Below are 13,637 nucleotides of genomic sequence, written 5' to 3'. Positions count from 1 at the left end.
GGAGTCAGGGACTACACGGAGGTTAAAACATGCACTGGGCTGGTTTGAGGGGTCTATTGCAAAACACAGCAGAAGAAGCCAAGTCTGAGTTTTCAAGTGAGAAGCAGGTAGCAGAGTTATATAATAATGATTTAAAATAAATACACGTAAGAACAGTTTCCACTTTACATCTACTGTGGGCCAGATGCCATGCTGAGCCCTTTACACTCATTAATAACTAATGTTCAGAGTTATCGAGGGTCACCCTGGAGGAGACTCCATTCAGAACCTTCACAGACTTCCTCCAACTCTCACTAGCATTCCTGGCAGGAAGAAATGGATGTTACCTCCTCTTTACAGATGCAAAGACTGAGGCCCAGGGCAGGGAAGCCTCTGTCTAAGGTCACACAGTTCTAAGAAGCAGAGTTGAAATTGATCATGGGTCTGCATTGCCCCAGGGCTGAGCTTTGTGCTTCCCCTTCCAGGAAGACTCAGGGAAGAAGCAGGAGAAGGTCATGCTAATAATAGCAGTCACTTCCTGAGCACTTTCTGAGCCTTTTACATTTGAGGGCTCTCTGTATTAGGCCACATTTAATACTCAGAGCAGCTCTGAAGAGTAGGTGCTGGGGTTGTCTGATTAAATCCACTGGTAGGTGAGCAAAGTGGGGCTCAGAGCAATGGGTCATTCACTCAAAGTCATTCATTCCTGATGGACACAGTTCTATTGTTTTTTCCATGAATCCCTGTCTGGTTCTGTGCCTTACCCAGGAGGAAGAAAAACCCTTTTTACCCATACTAGAAAGGCAAGGGGAGGCCAGCCTGGCCATAGAGTGGAGGGAATAGCAAAGAGCAAAGGCCTGGAAACTGGAAACTGTGTCGCCTATAGGAGGAGTAGCACAGCAGATGATGTTGCTGGGGCAAAGTGACTGAGGGGCAGAAGGCTGGGAGGGGCAATTAGATAAGCAAGGCTTTGAAAGCCTCTGGTGGTCTGCAGAAGCACAGGGTTAAACTCTCACCCCTGCAACTGCTCACCCTCTAGTACCCACCTCTCCAGGCCATTTTTGGAGTGTGGTGCCCTGAGGATGGTGCAAAGAGACCCCAGGATATGTCACCATGAAGAGAGAAAACTGTTTCCTTCGCAAACCTCTTCTAATGCTTTCAACTGTGTCTAGGAGAAAGTTGTAGGTTGGTGCTAAGCTGTCTTTAATGACCCCTAACCCCAGCAAAGAGAGAGCAAGCCTTAGGCTCAGAGACTTTGGCAGCATGCATGACTAAATTTATACTTTAATAGCATCATCCTCTTATTTATTTTTACAGTAAGCTCTTTATAGCAAATTTACAACATAGGCTGTGATGTAAAACACAGCTTTTTAATTGAATTTATTGGAGTGACATTATATAGGTTTCAGGTATACAATTCTACAATACATAATCTGTATATTGTGTTGTATGTTCACACAAAGTCAATTCACCTTCCATCACCTTTATCCCCCTTTATACCGTCTTCCACCTCCCCCAACACCCGTCTCTCTCTGGTAAATACTATACTGTTCTCTGGGTTTCTTTTCTTTTCTTTTCTTTTCTTTTCTTTTTTCTTTTCTTTTCTTTTTTTTCCTTTCCTTTTCTTTTCTTTCCTTTTCTTTTCTCTCTTTTCTTTCTTTCTTTCTTTTCTTTCTTTTCTTTTTCTTTCTGTCTTTCTTTCTTTTTCTTTCTTTCTCCCTCCCTCTCTCTCCCTCTCTCTCTTTCCCTTCCCTTCCCTTCCCTTCCCTTCCCTTCCCTTCCCTTCCCTTCCCTTCTTGCACCCAATCTCCCAACCCCCATGAAGCACAATTTTAAAACATATGCTTTGGAAAAGAAAGTGTGTCAATGAAAGAAATGTGTGAAAGAAGATGGCAAAAAAACCAGGAATCTAGGCAGTGTTAGGTCAAGTCACCAGCCTATAGGAGACCCCAGCCTGGAAGACAGTTTGTCTCCTTAGCCAGTGCCTGGTGTGTTGCTAATCTGGCATACCCACTGAAGAAGAAAGGATTAAAGAGGTGAGAGGTAGCTTTTGTTGTGTCTGATCCTTTGCATTTGGATTCTTCTCCCTGATTCTACTGACAGATTGCTGTGCTCTTTTCCACCATCTCTGAGCACTGCCGGGCAAGGAAATTCAGAGGTTTGGAAGACTTCTGTTCCAGGGCCTCCTCCAGTGTAGGAGAAATCTAAGGGGGAGGAAGGTAAACTGAGGTAGATTCCAGCAGAGCCATGGGAGGGAGAAGGGTTGGTGTGCACAGTGGTTTTTAGTAGAGATTTCAGGAGGGGGCGTGGGAGGAGGGACTTGCAAATGGGTGGGAGAAGATAATTCCGTGCATGAGACAGGTGAGTTTAGGAAGTATGTAGGAATGGAACTGGAAAAGGAGGGTGGGGCATAGCCTCCTGTTCGGCTGGGCTACCAGATGAATTAATTCTCTGGGACTGGAGTTTTCAACCTGGGTCAGAATCAACAGGCCTAACTAAACAGCTGAAAGGATGTGGTAGGTGAAATATTCTCCTCCAGCCTAATGGAACACAGTCATTCTTTGAGAGCGGTGGGAAAAAAAGAAAAACACTAAAACCTCTTGACCTTTGTGAGCCTAGAGAGAGTTTGGTTAGATAGGAACTTCTGCAAGATTCAATGCAATTTCAAAGTTCCAAAGAAACTGGAGAGGTGGGGAGCTCCTGGAGAAGGAGACCTGAACCTCTGAATACTACCATTGGCTCTGGCCCTTTCCCTGGGCTCTGCCCCAAGACATCCTGTAACAGCCTTGAAAACCTGTTTGGGGACAGGGACAAGCCCTCAGGGCAGAGGGACCCAGGGTTCAGCAGGAAGAAGCCCCAGTTAAAGTTAATGGGATCTCTTGGCCTGCAACTCATTTCTCCCATCATAAGTGGCTTCTTGCTTGTTCATTCACTTAAGAAACATCCATGAACACATACTGAATCCCCAGCTATGCGTTTGGCTGTTGGTTAATGGGTTCAGTGAAAAAGTCTTAGGCTATGAGCTTTGCACCCAGGACCTCCCAGCGTGGTGGGCAGACGACCGAACAGAGCCTGGTTATTCTTGGTGCAGGATGATACTTAGAGACAGCATTTTGCGCACCAGTCTTACAGCCTAGCCCTAGACAACGCCTTTTTATTTTGGTAAACAAAACTTTCTTTGCCCCTCTGCTCCAGCTGATTAGAGAAAGCTGAAAGTGACTAGGTCTGGGTGGGGCGTGGGGTGATGCCTCCCTTTATTAGACCTCAAGTGCGGGTGGATGACCCAGTTGGTGTCTGTAAATCGAATTTATTGCAGGAATGAATGAATAACAGCTACCAGTCTGCGCCTGCACTGGGACGCCTTGGCCAGAATCAGGGGCGTGGCACAGGATGCGAGGGGACCGAGCCGGAGCCGGCCGCGGCGCGCGCAAGCGTTACTGGTCGCGCCGGGTCACGTGATCGCGCAGGCGCAGCGTCGTGCAGCTTGCTCGCTCACACAAAGCCCAGACGCGGAGAAAATGGCGGCAGGGGTTGAAGCAGCGGCGGAGGTGGCGGCGACAGAGCCCAAAATGGAGGGAGAAAGCGGTGCGCCCGGCGCGCCGAGCGGCAACGGGGCTCCGGGGCCTAAAGGGTGAGTATTTTACGTCTTCTTGTTCCGGACCGGCATTTTGTGGCGCCGGCAGCAGCTCCGTTATGTCTGTTGGCTGCTTCTCCCTGGCGCGGCCTCCGTCCAGGCCTTCCCCGAGGGGCCTGCGGTGGGTGTGGGCAGCCAAGCTCGTGAGGAGTGCAGTTATGCGGCAGCGGGAGCGCCTCAAAGACTACTCTTTTGTCCTAGGGCCTCCACTCGCCCGATTCCTCTAAGCCAGGTCCAACCCCGAGGCCTCAGGCCTGGCCTCTGCGCGGAGGGGATGATGGCGCGGGCCTTAAAGCCAGCGAACCCCCAAGTCTGCGTCCCGCTCACCTGTCGAGTGACCTTGTGCGCGGGGGTTTACATTTTTCCCTCAACACCTCCTACTTGCCTGGGGTCTTAGTAACCCGATCGGTAAAGTGGGGAGGGGGGAGGGGGAAAGGAGTTAGCGCGCAGGACTTGGGCACGGGTACGGCCTGGATAAACGGTAGCGAAGGCGGGTAGGTTCAGTACGGGGCCTCGAGGACGGCCCCGGCCGCCTCCTCTACTCCTCCAGTCTCAGGCGCGTGCCCCACGCTGTGTCTCGAGTTACGCTCTTTGCCTCTCACTTCCTCCCTCAGGTGTGCGGTGAATATTAGTGGAGCGATGGAGTCTTCTGCTCCGTGTTCACCTTTAGAAACAAACAGTAAGAAAAAAAGAGAGGAAACATTCTCTTCCGTGTTCTAGGGGAACATTTTCCATCATTCTTCTGGCCACCCACTTCCAAACTCCGTCATCTTTTAGAGTCTTGCTTGGGGCTCTGTCTCGGATCCTTGGTTTTAAAATTTTCTTTAAAACATGATCTTGTGTCCCCGTGAAACCCACTCATTCTGATGGCAGTCACCTGAAATAAGACGTTTTGGCTCCAACTAGCACCTGTTGGGGGAGAAGAGGGGAAGGCTGAGCACATACTTGATTTCCCATAAGTGTTTTAAAAATTGGGGTAACACATGCATAATAAAAATTTACAGTTTTAACGATTTCAAGTGTATCATTCAGTTTCATTAAGTGCACCATTCAGTTTCATTAAGTGCATTCAGTGTTGCACAACCATCACCATCCATATTCAGAATTTTTTATCATCCCAAACTTGAGTATTAACCAATAACTTCCCATTCTCCCCATCCCCCAGCTTCTTGTTAAACTTCTTGTAAACAGAATTATACATTCTGTTACAAATTTACTTTTCCTCAAATTTTTAATGTGCATAACTACAATTTGCGGGGATTAAAAGTGAATGTAGTTAAAGCACTTTATGAGCATTCACTAAATATAGGTATGTTAAACTTTCCTTAGGAGATCAAGAGTAAGGTGTTCTGGAAATAGTATCAACACTTTATTGAAAACTCTGGAAAGGGATGTGCCCATTTTAGACTTTTTTCATCGTCCGTCTAGGGGAGCCTAGTTGGATTTCAGAGGGCTCTATTAGGAGGCCTTTGAGACATTTATATCATGTATATTTTTTCTTTCAAAGCACTTAATCACAGAATGGAGGGCTGCTAGAATTGGACTAGGTGAGAAGTTGAACTATCTATAGAATATTTAACATCTGAGGTTCTTTAAAAATTTACCATTTTCCACTCATTTTCAAATAGTTATTTTGTGACTGATTCATTTGACAAGCATAACATGATATTAAAAATAAAAACTTATATTTAGTATAGATAACTGGGGAGGTAATGTTTATGTCTATTCTGTTCTGCGACTAAGAAGAAGAAAATTTTTAAAGATTTTATATATTTTTAGAGGGGAAGGGCGACAGAAAGGGAAATTTACCAATACGTGGTTGCCTCTCGAGGGCCCCCTACTGGGCATATGGCCCGCAACCCAGGCCTGTGCCCCGCCTGGGTGAAAGGTGAAAGATTTGTACGTTCTGAAGAGAAACCAGAGTATCCCGACTGGGAATCGAAACAGCGACCCTTTGCTTCGCAGTCTGGTGCTCAGTCTACCGAGCCACACCAGCTAAGGCAGAAAAAAATTTTTTTGTAATAGTTGAGGAATCTCAGGATAAGGTTATTGACCCAAAGAAGCTAGGGGAGGAGGACATCTTGACATCAGTACCCTTGCTGCTTTGCAATGATTCGAGTGCTTGTTGTTTTTGAACTGTACTTCAAAAACTGTTGTTACACTTAAAAATAAGGTACATAAGATTCTGAGCTCAGAATTAGAATAGGGGGCTCTCGATTGTTTGATTGTATGCAATGCAGCCAGTTCTTTTTCATTTTGCTCTGTGATTTTATTCATGGTTATGTCAGTTAACAGTCTGCAAACATTAGATTGCTTGTTTCTTTTCAGGGTTCTCAGGTGGGTTCTCTCGTTACAGTGTTTTGCATTCATAGAACTGAAAGCTGAATTGCTCCTTCAGTAGTCTATAATAAGTACAACATCTAGGTTTCCTCAGCCATTGCTTTGGTGAGCTTGTTTTTAAAGCCTAATCGGTATGCGCAGTGGTAGAAGGCTAGGAGTGAATCAGTTCCCCTCCCTACTGCCCTCAAGAAAATTATTGGTAGGAAAATGTGTCATTGCCATAGTCACTGTGTGCCAAGTGTGTCCTTTAAACCTGTGTGGAGAGTAACCTTTTACAGATGAAGGAACTGAGGCTTAGCAAAGGTACTTTGGGATTTAGGCTTTGATGTGGGACCCTACTTCTTAGTCACCTGTATTACTGCTCCCTGAAATGTTGTGTTTAACATTTACCAAGCTGCTTTTTTGTTATACTGTTGATTCTCACAGCATCCTGTGAGCTTTGGTGGATACAGGTTTTACTGGAAAGAACTAGAGAGGAAAAGAACTTGAATTATGTGGGTGGTTAAGTGGTGGACCTGGAGCTACCATAGCGCTGTGAACCGTGGTCTCCACCTCTTCATGCATTAGAGGGGTTTAGGATTGAAAAGGTTTCTTCGAAGAATCATTTTACATAAGGGGTGGTTCTCAAGAGTTAAAAGGAATTCGGGAGTCTTTTCCCTTAGGACAGGGGTGTCAAACTCATTTTCACTGGGGGCACATCAGCCTTGCAGTTGCCTTCAAAGGGCTGAATGTCATTTCAACTCCTTAACAGTTAAGAAGTAGTTACATTTATGCAGCCCTAAAATTGTTTCAGCCCTTTGAAGGCAACCATGAGGCTGATGTGGCCCCGGTGAAAATGAGTTTGACACCCCTGCCTTAGGGGATGTGTTAAGGATTTCAGGGTATTGGGGTTGCCATTTCAGACTACATTCTTGATTGAAGAACTCTGCAAGTAAAAGTACTATACATGGGAATGCTGTGGAGGCATGAGAGAGTAGGGATCCATTGTTTTAAACAAGAAATGTAGCAGTTTTTTGTGGAGTAGGCACTTCATTTTTTTTTTAGTGGTGATCTTTATAGTATATATAATTCTGGTGTTGTGGATCATTGACAAAAATTACTGATTTTCAAAGAATGCAGGCAGTGAATCACGCAAAGCCATTAAATACACTGACTTGGAAGGTACAGTACTTTCAGATATTTTAGGCTTGTCTTTTTTGATGTATGATGAAACAGGCTTCTCGAATTTCAGAAAAGGTTTTAATTCTACTTAGAATTTATGTGGATGCCTGGGTGCCAGAATCAAATATAATCAGAATCACTGGCAATTGGGAATTGAAAGCCAGTTAGCAAGGAGAATATTGATTGGTAAGACATTTAGCTGGCCTAGGTAGATAACTTCCTGGGACTTGACAGTAAGTTTCTTTGAGAGGTTACAAATTTGTTATTTTATGTTTTAGTTACAAGTCAGTTACTGGGGTTAGGTTTGAAATTTAATAAACATGAGAAGAAATTTTAAAAACCTGTTGTAATTGGCACAATAAACTGCACATAGTTTGGTAAAGTGTCAGTATATAAAACCCTCACTCTCCTATATGACTCTATTAACCAGTGTCAACTCCAATAAATTTTAATTAAATGAAATGCTCATTGAATCAAGATTTAGTAACACCCTGAAGCTTTTTCTCACCCCTTTGTAATCCTCTGAGCCCCTCCTCCCACCTTCATCTTCACTTTCAAGACAGAGATGAGGTTGCTACTGGAATCCTTAACAGAGATCAGGGAATGCTGTTCAACACCCTCTAGTGCACAGGGCAGGGTTCCCCACCCCCAACATAGAATCATTGGGCCTAAGAGGTCAGTAGTGCTAAGGTTGAGAAACCCTGCTGTAGATTAGGTTGCCAGAGTAGATTTTCTCAAATCTAGAGTTTCATATGATGAAATCATACTGTACTTGGTGTGTATTTTTTTTTTTTGGTATAAATATTTTACGATTCATCCCTATTGTGTGTAATGTATTACTTTTTGTTGAGTAGTATTTCCATCTGTCGATACACTACAATTTGTTTATTCATTTACCATTAATAGACATTTAGATTTCCAGTTTTGGGATACTACAGATAATGTTACTGCAGATAATATTCAGGGACAAGGTTAATGATACTACAGATAATATTCAGGGACAAGGTTTTTTGTGGATATGTGCTTTATTTTCTCCTGTAAGTATCTGGCTGTGGATGACTGTATCATATGGTAGGTGTGTTTCACTTAACATGTTTAATATCTGTAATATCCTAAATTTGTGGTATTTGTCATTGTTGTCTATAGTATTCTGTCTATGAAAATGTACTTCTAGCCCTGGCTGGCGTAGCTCAGTGGATTGAGCGCAGGCTGTGAACCAAAGCGTCGCAGGTTCGATTCCCAGTCAGGGCACATGCCTGGGTTGCAGGCCATGGCCCCCAGCAACCGCACACTGATGTTTCTCTCTCTCTCTCTCTCTTTCTCCCTCCCTTCCCTCTCTAAAGGTGAATAAATAAAATCTTTAAAAAAAAACAACAACAACAACAACAAAAAAATGTACTTCTAACTTCTAAAGGGTTTCAGAATTGTTAAAAATATATTTTAGGGCTAGAGAAGACTATCTGCCCAATTTTATCCTAAAGATGGGAGAACATTGGATTGAACATATTAAAAATGGACTTTTCAATACCACCATTCTTAAATTAATCACATCCTCTATACTTGAATATGTGTCCTTAAGATTTTATTTACCTATTTTTAGAGAGAGCAGAAGGGAGAGGAACATTGATGTATGAGAGAAACATCGATTGGTTGCCTCTTGCCCACAACCCAGGCATGTGCCCTAACTGGGAATCAAACCAATGATTTTTTGGTTCGAAGTCCTGCAGGTGGGCACTCAATCCACTGAGCCACATGAGCCAGGGCTGAATAAGTGTCTTGAGTGAGATTTCTCCCAGTTTTGTCAAGAATAGAATCCATGGTGATCATTAGATTTAAGAAAAAGTCAATTTTGTAAAATAAAAAAAAAATCCTCACCTGAGGATGTGTTTGTTTATTGATTTTAGAGAGAAAGAAATACTGACTTTAGAGGGACATCAATTGGTTGCCTCTTGTGCACTCCTCGTCCCCCCAAACCCTTTAGTGCACCTGGCCAGGGAAAGAAATGGTCGATTTAAGAAGCTGGAAGAGACAAAGAGATAATTCTGATGCCTTTTACTTATGAGGAATGATTGGCAAGCAAAGGATTTGGGTACATCCGTGCTGTGCTCACACCTTAAGCATGATCCATATGAGCTGCTTTCTCAGCGGTGAGTCATGTGATATGGATTAACCCCAAACCAAATACACAGCAGCATCCGGCCTAGATACTTTACCTGCTTTGGCTATAATACATTATACATTTAGTTATTTATACATTTTGTAATTAATAGGTGAGCTGAGCAGTCTGTGAAAACACAGACTGGAGCTATTACTGTTATGGACCCTGTATCACAATTTTTTTTATATAGATAAATTGAAATACTTGGGTTTCAAAAGGAACTAGTTATATTAAATACATTTCTATCCACAGACCTTCAGTAGGTCCATGAAATGTAGATTACATGTACATTTTATGCACTTATACTGAGATTTTCCTCCTCCTCAGCCAAGGAGTTAAGCAGTTGATGTTAAGCAGTTGACAGAGATACTGTTTGGCAGATTTTGCTGCAGGATTTTCACATGGGGTAGACAGGTTTCTTCTGAGATGTGTTAGTGGTGTGCAGCCAGCATGAGGTGGGTCCGTTGTGAACCTGGGTGGACAAAGTAGAGTTCAAGGAATCGGAGGAGTCGAGTGTCCATACTTCTCACACCCACTGGGTGGAAGTCTGTTGCGTATTGAAGTATGGTTCAGATCACAGAGGAAGCTGCTTTGCTTATTTTTGTCTGGGGTGATACCTTTATTAGATACCCTTGGGTTTGGATATGAGGGACCAGTGAAAAGGGAAAAAAACTTAAGAGACTGCAAAAAAATTGCTAACTTTCTAATTTTTTCAAGAAAGTATGTTAAAAGAAAGTCTTCCAGCTACCATCCAGTATTTAAACACTATTTCTTCCTCATATAAGAAGAATCCTAGAATAAAGACCAGCCTTCCAATTAAATAAAGATCATTTTGTAAATCATCAGTACCATAGTCTTGGGTTCCCACCCCCCCATTTGTGTCATGAATCACAGCCTGAACCTGTGGTTTGGGAAACGCAGGATTCTCACAGGTGGAAAGAACAGGGCTAGTAAGCAGAAAGGCAGGACTTAGTGCCCTGAGAGGAACTTCCTTGTGGCTGCCAGCTCCCCAGTTCCTGGTTACCACTTACCAGGTGTCTGCCTGTGGTCAGGGGGGCTGAACTGAGCAGGCAGCTCAGGGAACAGCCCCACTTGGCCAATGCATGGGTGCTGCCCTGACTGTACACACTGGCCTGTTGTCCCTGGGCTATGGCCTGTCCAGCTGAAGTTCTGTGCTTTGGAAGTCTGCCTTTTTTTTTTCCTCTCCATGTCTCAGTCTAAACTGAATTGGTATATATAGAGCTTAGAAATGAAATGTTGCTGCCTGGAGGCACCTAACACACCAAGGTAAAAAGTATTACAGGAGAGGTTATGCCAATAAAACATCCATCCTTCTTTGCTAAAGTTGGGATAGTTTGTGTGCTGTCTTATCAGGGTTGCTCAGATTTCTGTTTTCCTAGCCTTGAAGTAGGGTTGTATAGAGAATGGTTTCTTCCCATTAGAAATTTTTTTTATATTGTGGTACAGTGTATGTAAGAGTTGCCATTTTAACCATACAATTTAGTGGCATTAAGTACAATGTTGTTTGTTATACCAAGAAACACTTTCCATTTTGAGCTTTTATCTTTCCAAACAGAAACTCTGGCTTGCTTCACTTAGCATATTTTCAAAGTTCACCTGCTGTAGCATGTATCAGTACTTCATTCCTTTTTATGGTTGAATATTATTTTGTATGAATGTGTCATATATTGTTCATTCCACTTATCTGTTGGTGAACACTTGGGTGGTTTCCAGCATTTGGCTATCATGAATAATTGCTATTGGTGTGTAAGTATCTGAGTCTTTGCTTTCATTTCTTTGGGGTATATACCTAGGAGTGGAAGTGCTGGATCATGTAGTGAGTAACTGCTAGACTTTTTATGTAGCAGCTGCACCATTTTACATTCCCACTTAAAACAACCAAAATTTTTTTTTCTTTTTAAATAGCAGAAGGTCCTTTTATTTGTGAAGCTAAAATTGGTTGGGTCTATGTGTATGACCTCATTTTTGTTCCATCAAATCTTGTAAATCTTTCCCTACTCTTTTCCTGTTTCTATTTTGGAATTAAAGTACCTGAGGTGGAGTTGGTGTCTCACTCCCACCTCTGTTATGCCCCATAGGAGTGTGTGAAGGACCAGGAGAGCGTACTTTTTTTGGGAACGGTTCTTGATAGTTGGATTTAAGGAGTGAACTACTGCAGCTTTCTGCTCAATGGAACACTTTAGTTTGAATGTCTCATTAAAATCAATATTAGTCTTGTGTTATATGTAACTTTGTGTGAAATTATAAACCTGGCAAATACTGTGTTTCATATTGTGCTAACATATGGACCCTTTTTCCTCTTTCAAATTTAGTGAAGGAGAACGACCTACTCAGAATGAGAAGAGAAAGGAGAAAAACATAAAGAGAGGAGGCAATCGCTTTGAGCCATATGCCAATCCAACCAAAAGATATAGAGCCTTCATTACAAACATACCTTTTGATGTGAAATGGCAGTCACTTAAAGACCTGGTTAAAGAAAAAGGTAATGGTACTGGTGGTTGAGTAGGGTAAGAAGGTTGGTGTGTCATCTTTTATGTGGCTAATTCCTTGGTTATTTTTTTGTCAGTGGAAGCTGTTCTGGGTAGAGCATGTGTTCTGTCCAGGCTTGAGAGTTACGTTCCCCTACCCACCCTACTTTTTTTTCTTTTTCTTTTCTTTTTTTTTTTTTTTGTGGTCATGCACCTGTGTGTCAAACAGGGTGGTTTGATGGTCCCTTGGCCTATAAATGATTTTACTGGCTTAATATGGTTAATAGGGTTTCATTTAAGCTTGAGAGTAGCCTCTTTGTGTTAAGAGAATATTTTGAATTTTTTATGTTACATGGGAGAGGTTTTACCTTTTCTCTCGCGCTCCCCCCCTCCCCCGTCTCTCTCTCTCTTTAGCTTTTAAATTCCTCTGGGAAGTTAGTTTGTTTAAATTTTGTGGATGTCTTCCTGGGATCAAAATTTGGTAGTTGGAACTTGTGCTGTTCAGATTCTAAATTATAAAACATTAGCTTGTGTTTAAATTGTTAGGCTGTTTTCCCCTGGGGAAAAACACTTAGATTGGCAATTGGAGAGCTCAGAATAAGGCATGTGCTGTGTAATGCAGTATCTTCAGGTGCACATTAGTCAGAGCCCAGGTGTCCAAATTCTGGCCCAGGGCCGGAAGCAATGGAAGCTCTGCTGCCACCAGGAGGTCTGAGGAGGTTGGTTGCCTCTGTGGTCCTCTGCCTTGCCCTCTGCACATACCATTTGTGTCCTCTCTTTTCCAAACTCTTGTTCTGTTTCTTCTGTCTTCCTTTCCTTCCTGATTCTTGGTCCTGCTGGTGGCACTCAGGGCTAAAGAGCTTGCTCAGCCCTGGTTTACAAAACTGTTCTTAGAGCACAATTTGTCTAATGTCTCAAGGTCTCCCCTCACCCCCACTCCCAAAGGAAACTTAGACTCAAATTATTCTTAAATAGAGTCTTTTTGAAGGACTAAAAGGTACTGGTTTTTGGAGCATTCACAATGAAAAGAGATTTGAGATTGAATTGTCAAATGATTAACATTTCAGTGACAGACAGAGCTGCCACTTGGATAGGCCATTTTGGTATGTGTACTGGTGCTCCCAGCATTGGGTTTTGAAAATATGAATGGTCCACTGCCATTATTGTCCTATCTCTTGATTTGACCATGACATGCCAGAAGCACTAGGCACTGTGAACCTCTCTGTACAGTTTTTGTATGCTGCTCCCATGTAGTATTTCTCCAGATAACATGGATGGAAAATGTTTTGGTGTGAGTTTTGTTTTCCTGCCTTGATCAGCCAAATCATTCCTGCCAATGCTCCTAGGGCAAGAGTGAAGTTTCTTCTTTTTGTCTGAAGGGCGTGTCATGTGGCATCCCAGACTCAGTGTTCTTGGTTTTTGGGACTGCTGCTTTAATACAAGCTTAGAATTTCTGTACAGTAAAGTTGGGTCTCATTTGAATTAGTTTTTGGAATAACCCCCAAATTTGTGTTCTTGTGATTTGGTTGAACCACTGAATTTATATATCCATTGATAATAAGGTATAGTAGTTCCAAGAACCAGGAATGTGGCCTTGAAAATGCAGCATTTTGTAAGAGATTGCAGGCCAAATTATTTTTTCATTTTTAGGAGTGTGTGAACCAGTTTTGGGACATGATGGATAAAGTAGGTGACATTTTTACTGCTTTACCATTCAGTAATTCAGTTTTGGAAGCCTTAAAGCTGATAGCAGCAGCCGCCGCCATGATGTTTCTGGATGTAGAAGCAGTTCACCTCAATTTCCTATTTTGAACTGTATTAAGTGTAGAGCCAGCCTGGTGGTTTATTCGGATACTTCCAAACTGGTTCTCATATT

At 42.7% G+C, this 13,637-nt stretch overlaps 1 protein-coding gene across 7 annotated transcripts in view; it reads left to right on the top strand.

The window, feature by feature from the left end:
- Positions 1-3,419: 3,419 nt before the first annotated feature.
- Positions 3,420-13,637, top strand: part of HNRNPM (heterogeneous nuclear ribonucleoprotein M) — a 44,278-nt gene continuing 34,060 nt past the window's right edge. For 3 of the 7 annotated variants that reach the window (XM_045850531.1, XM_045850532.1, XM_045850530.1), the window contains exons 1-2: positions 3,457-3,610; positions 11,606-11,775. In XM_045850531.1, the coding sequence (XP_045706487.1) occupies positions 3,498-3,610; positions 11,606-11,775 (283 nt within the window). In that variant the 5' untranslated portion in view covers positions 3,457-3,497. Of the gene's footprint in view, positions 3,611-11,605; positions 11,776-13,637 lie in introns of those variants that run through there. The other 4 variants (XM_045850534.1, XM_045850536.1, XM_045850529.1 and 1 more) reach the window with 4 other exon arrangements.

This window comes from Phyllostomus hastatus, unplaced genomic scaffold, assembly GCF_019186645.2.
Source record: "Phyllostomus hastatus isolate PE091 unplaced genomic scaffold, TTU_PhHast_1.1 phas_contig_81, whole genome shotgun sequence".
NCBI classification, from domain to species: domain Eukaryota; kingdom Metazoa; phylum Chordata; class Mammalia; order Chiroptera; family Phyllostomidae; genus Phyllostomus; species Phyllostomus hastatus.
This window is presented reverse-complemented; position numbering and strand designations above follow the sequence as displayed.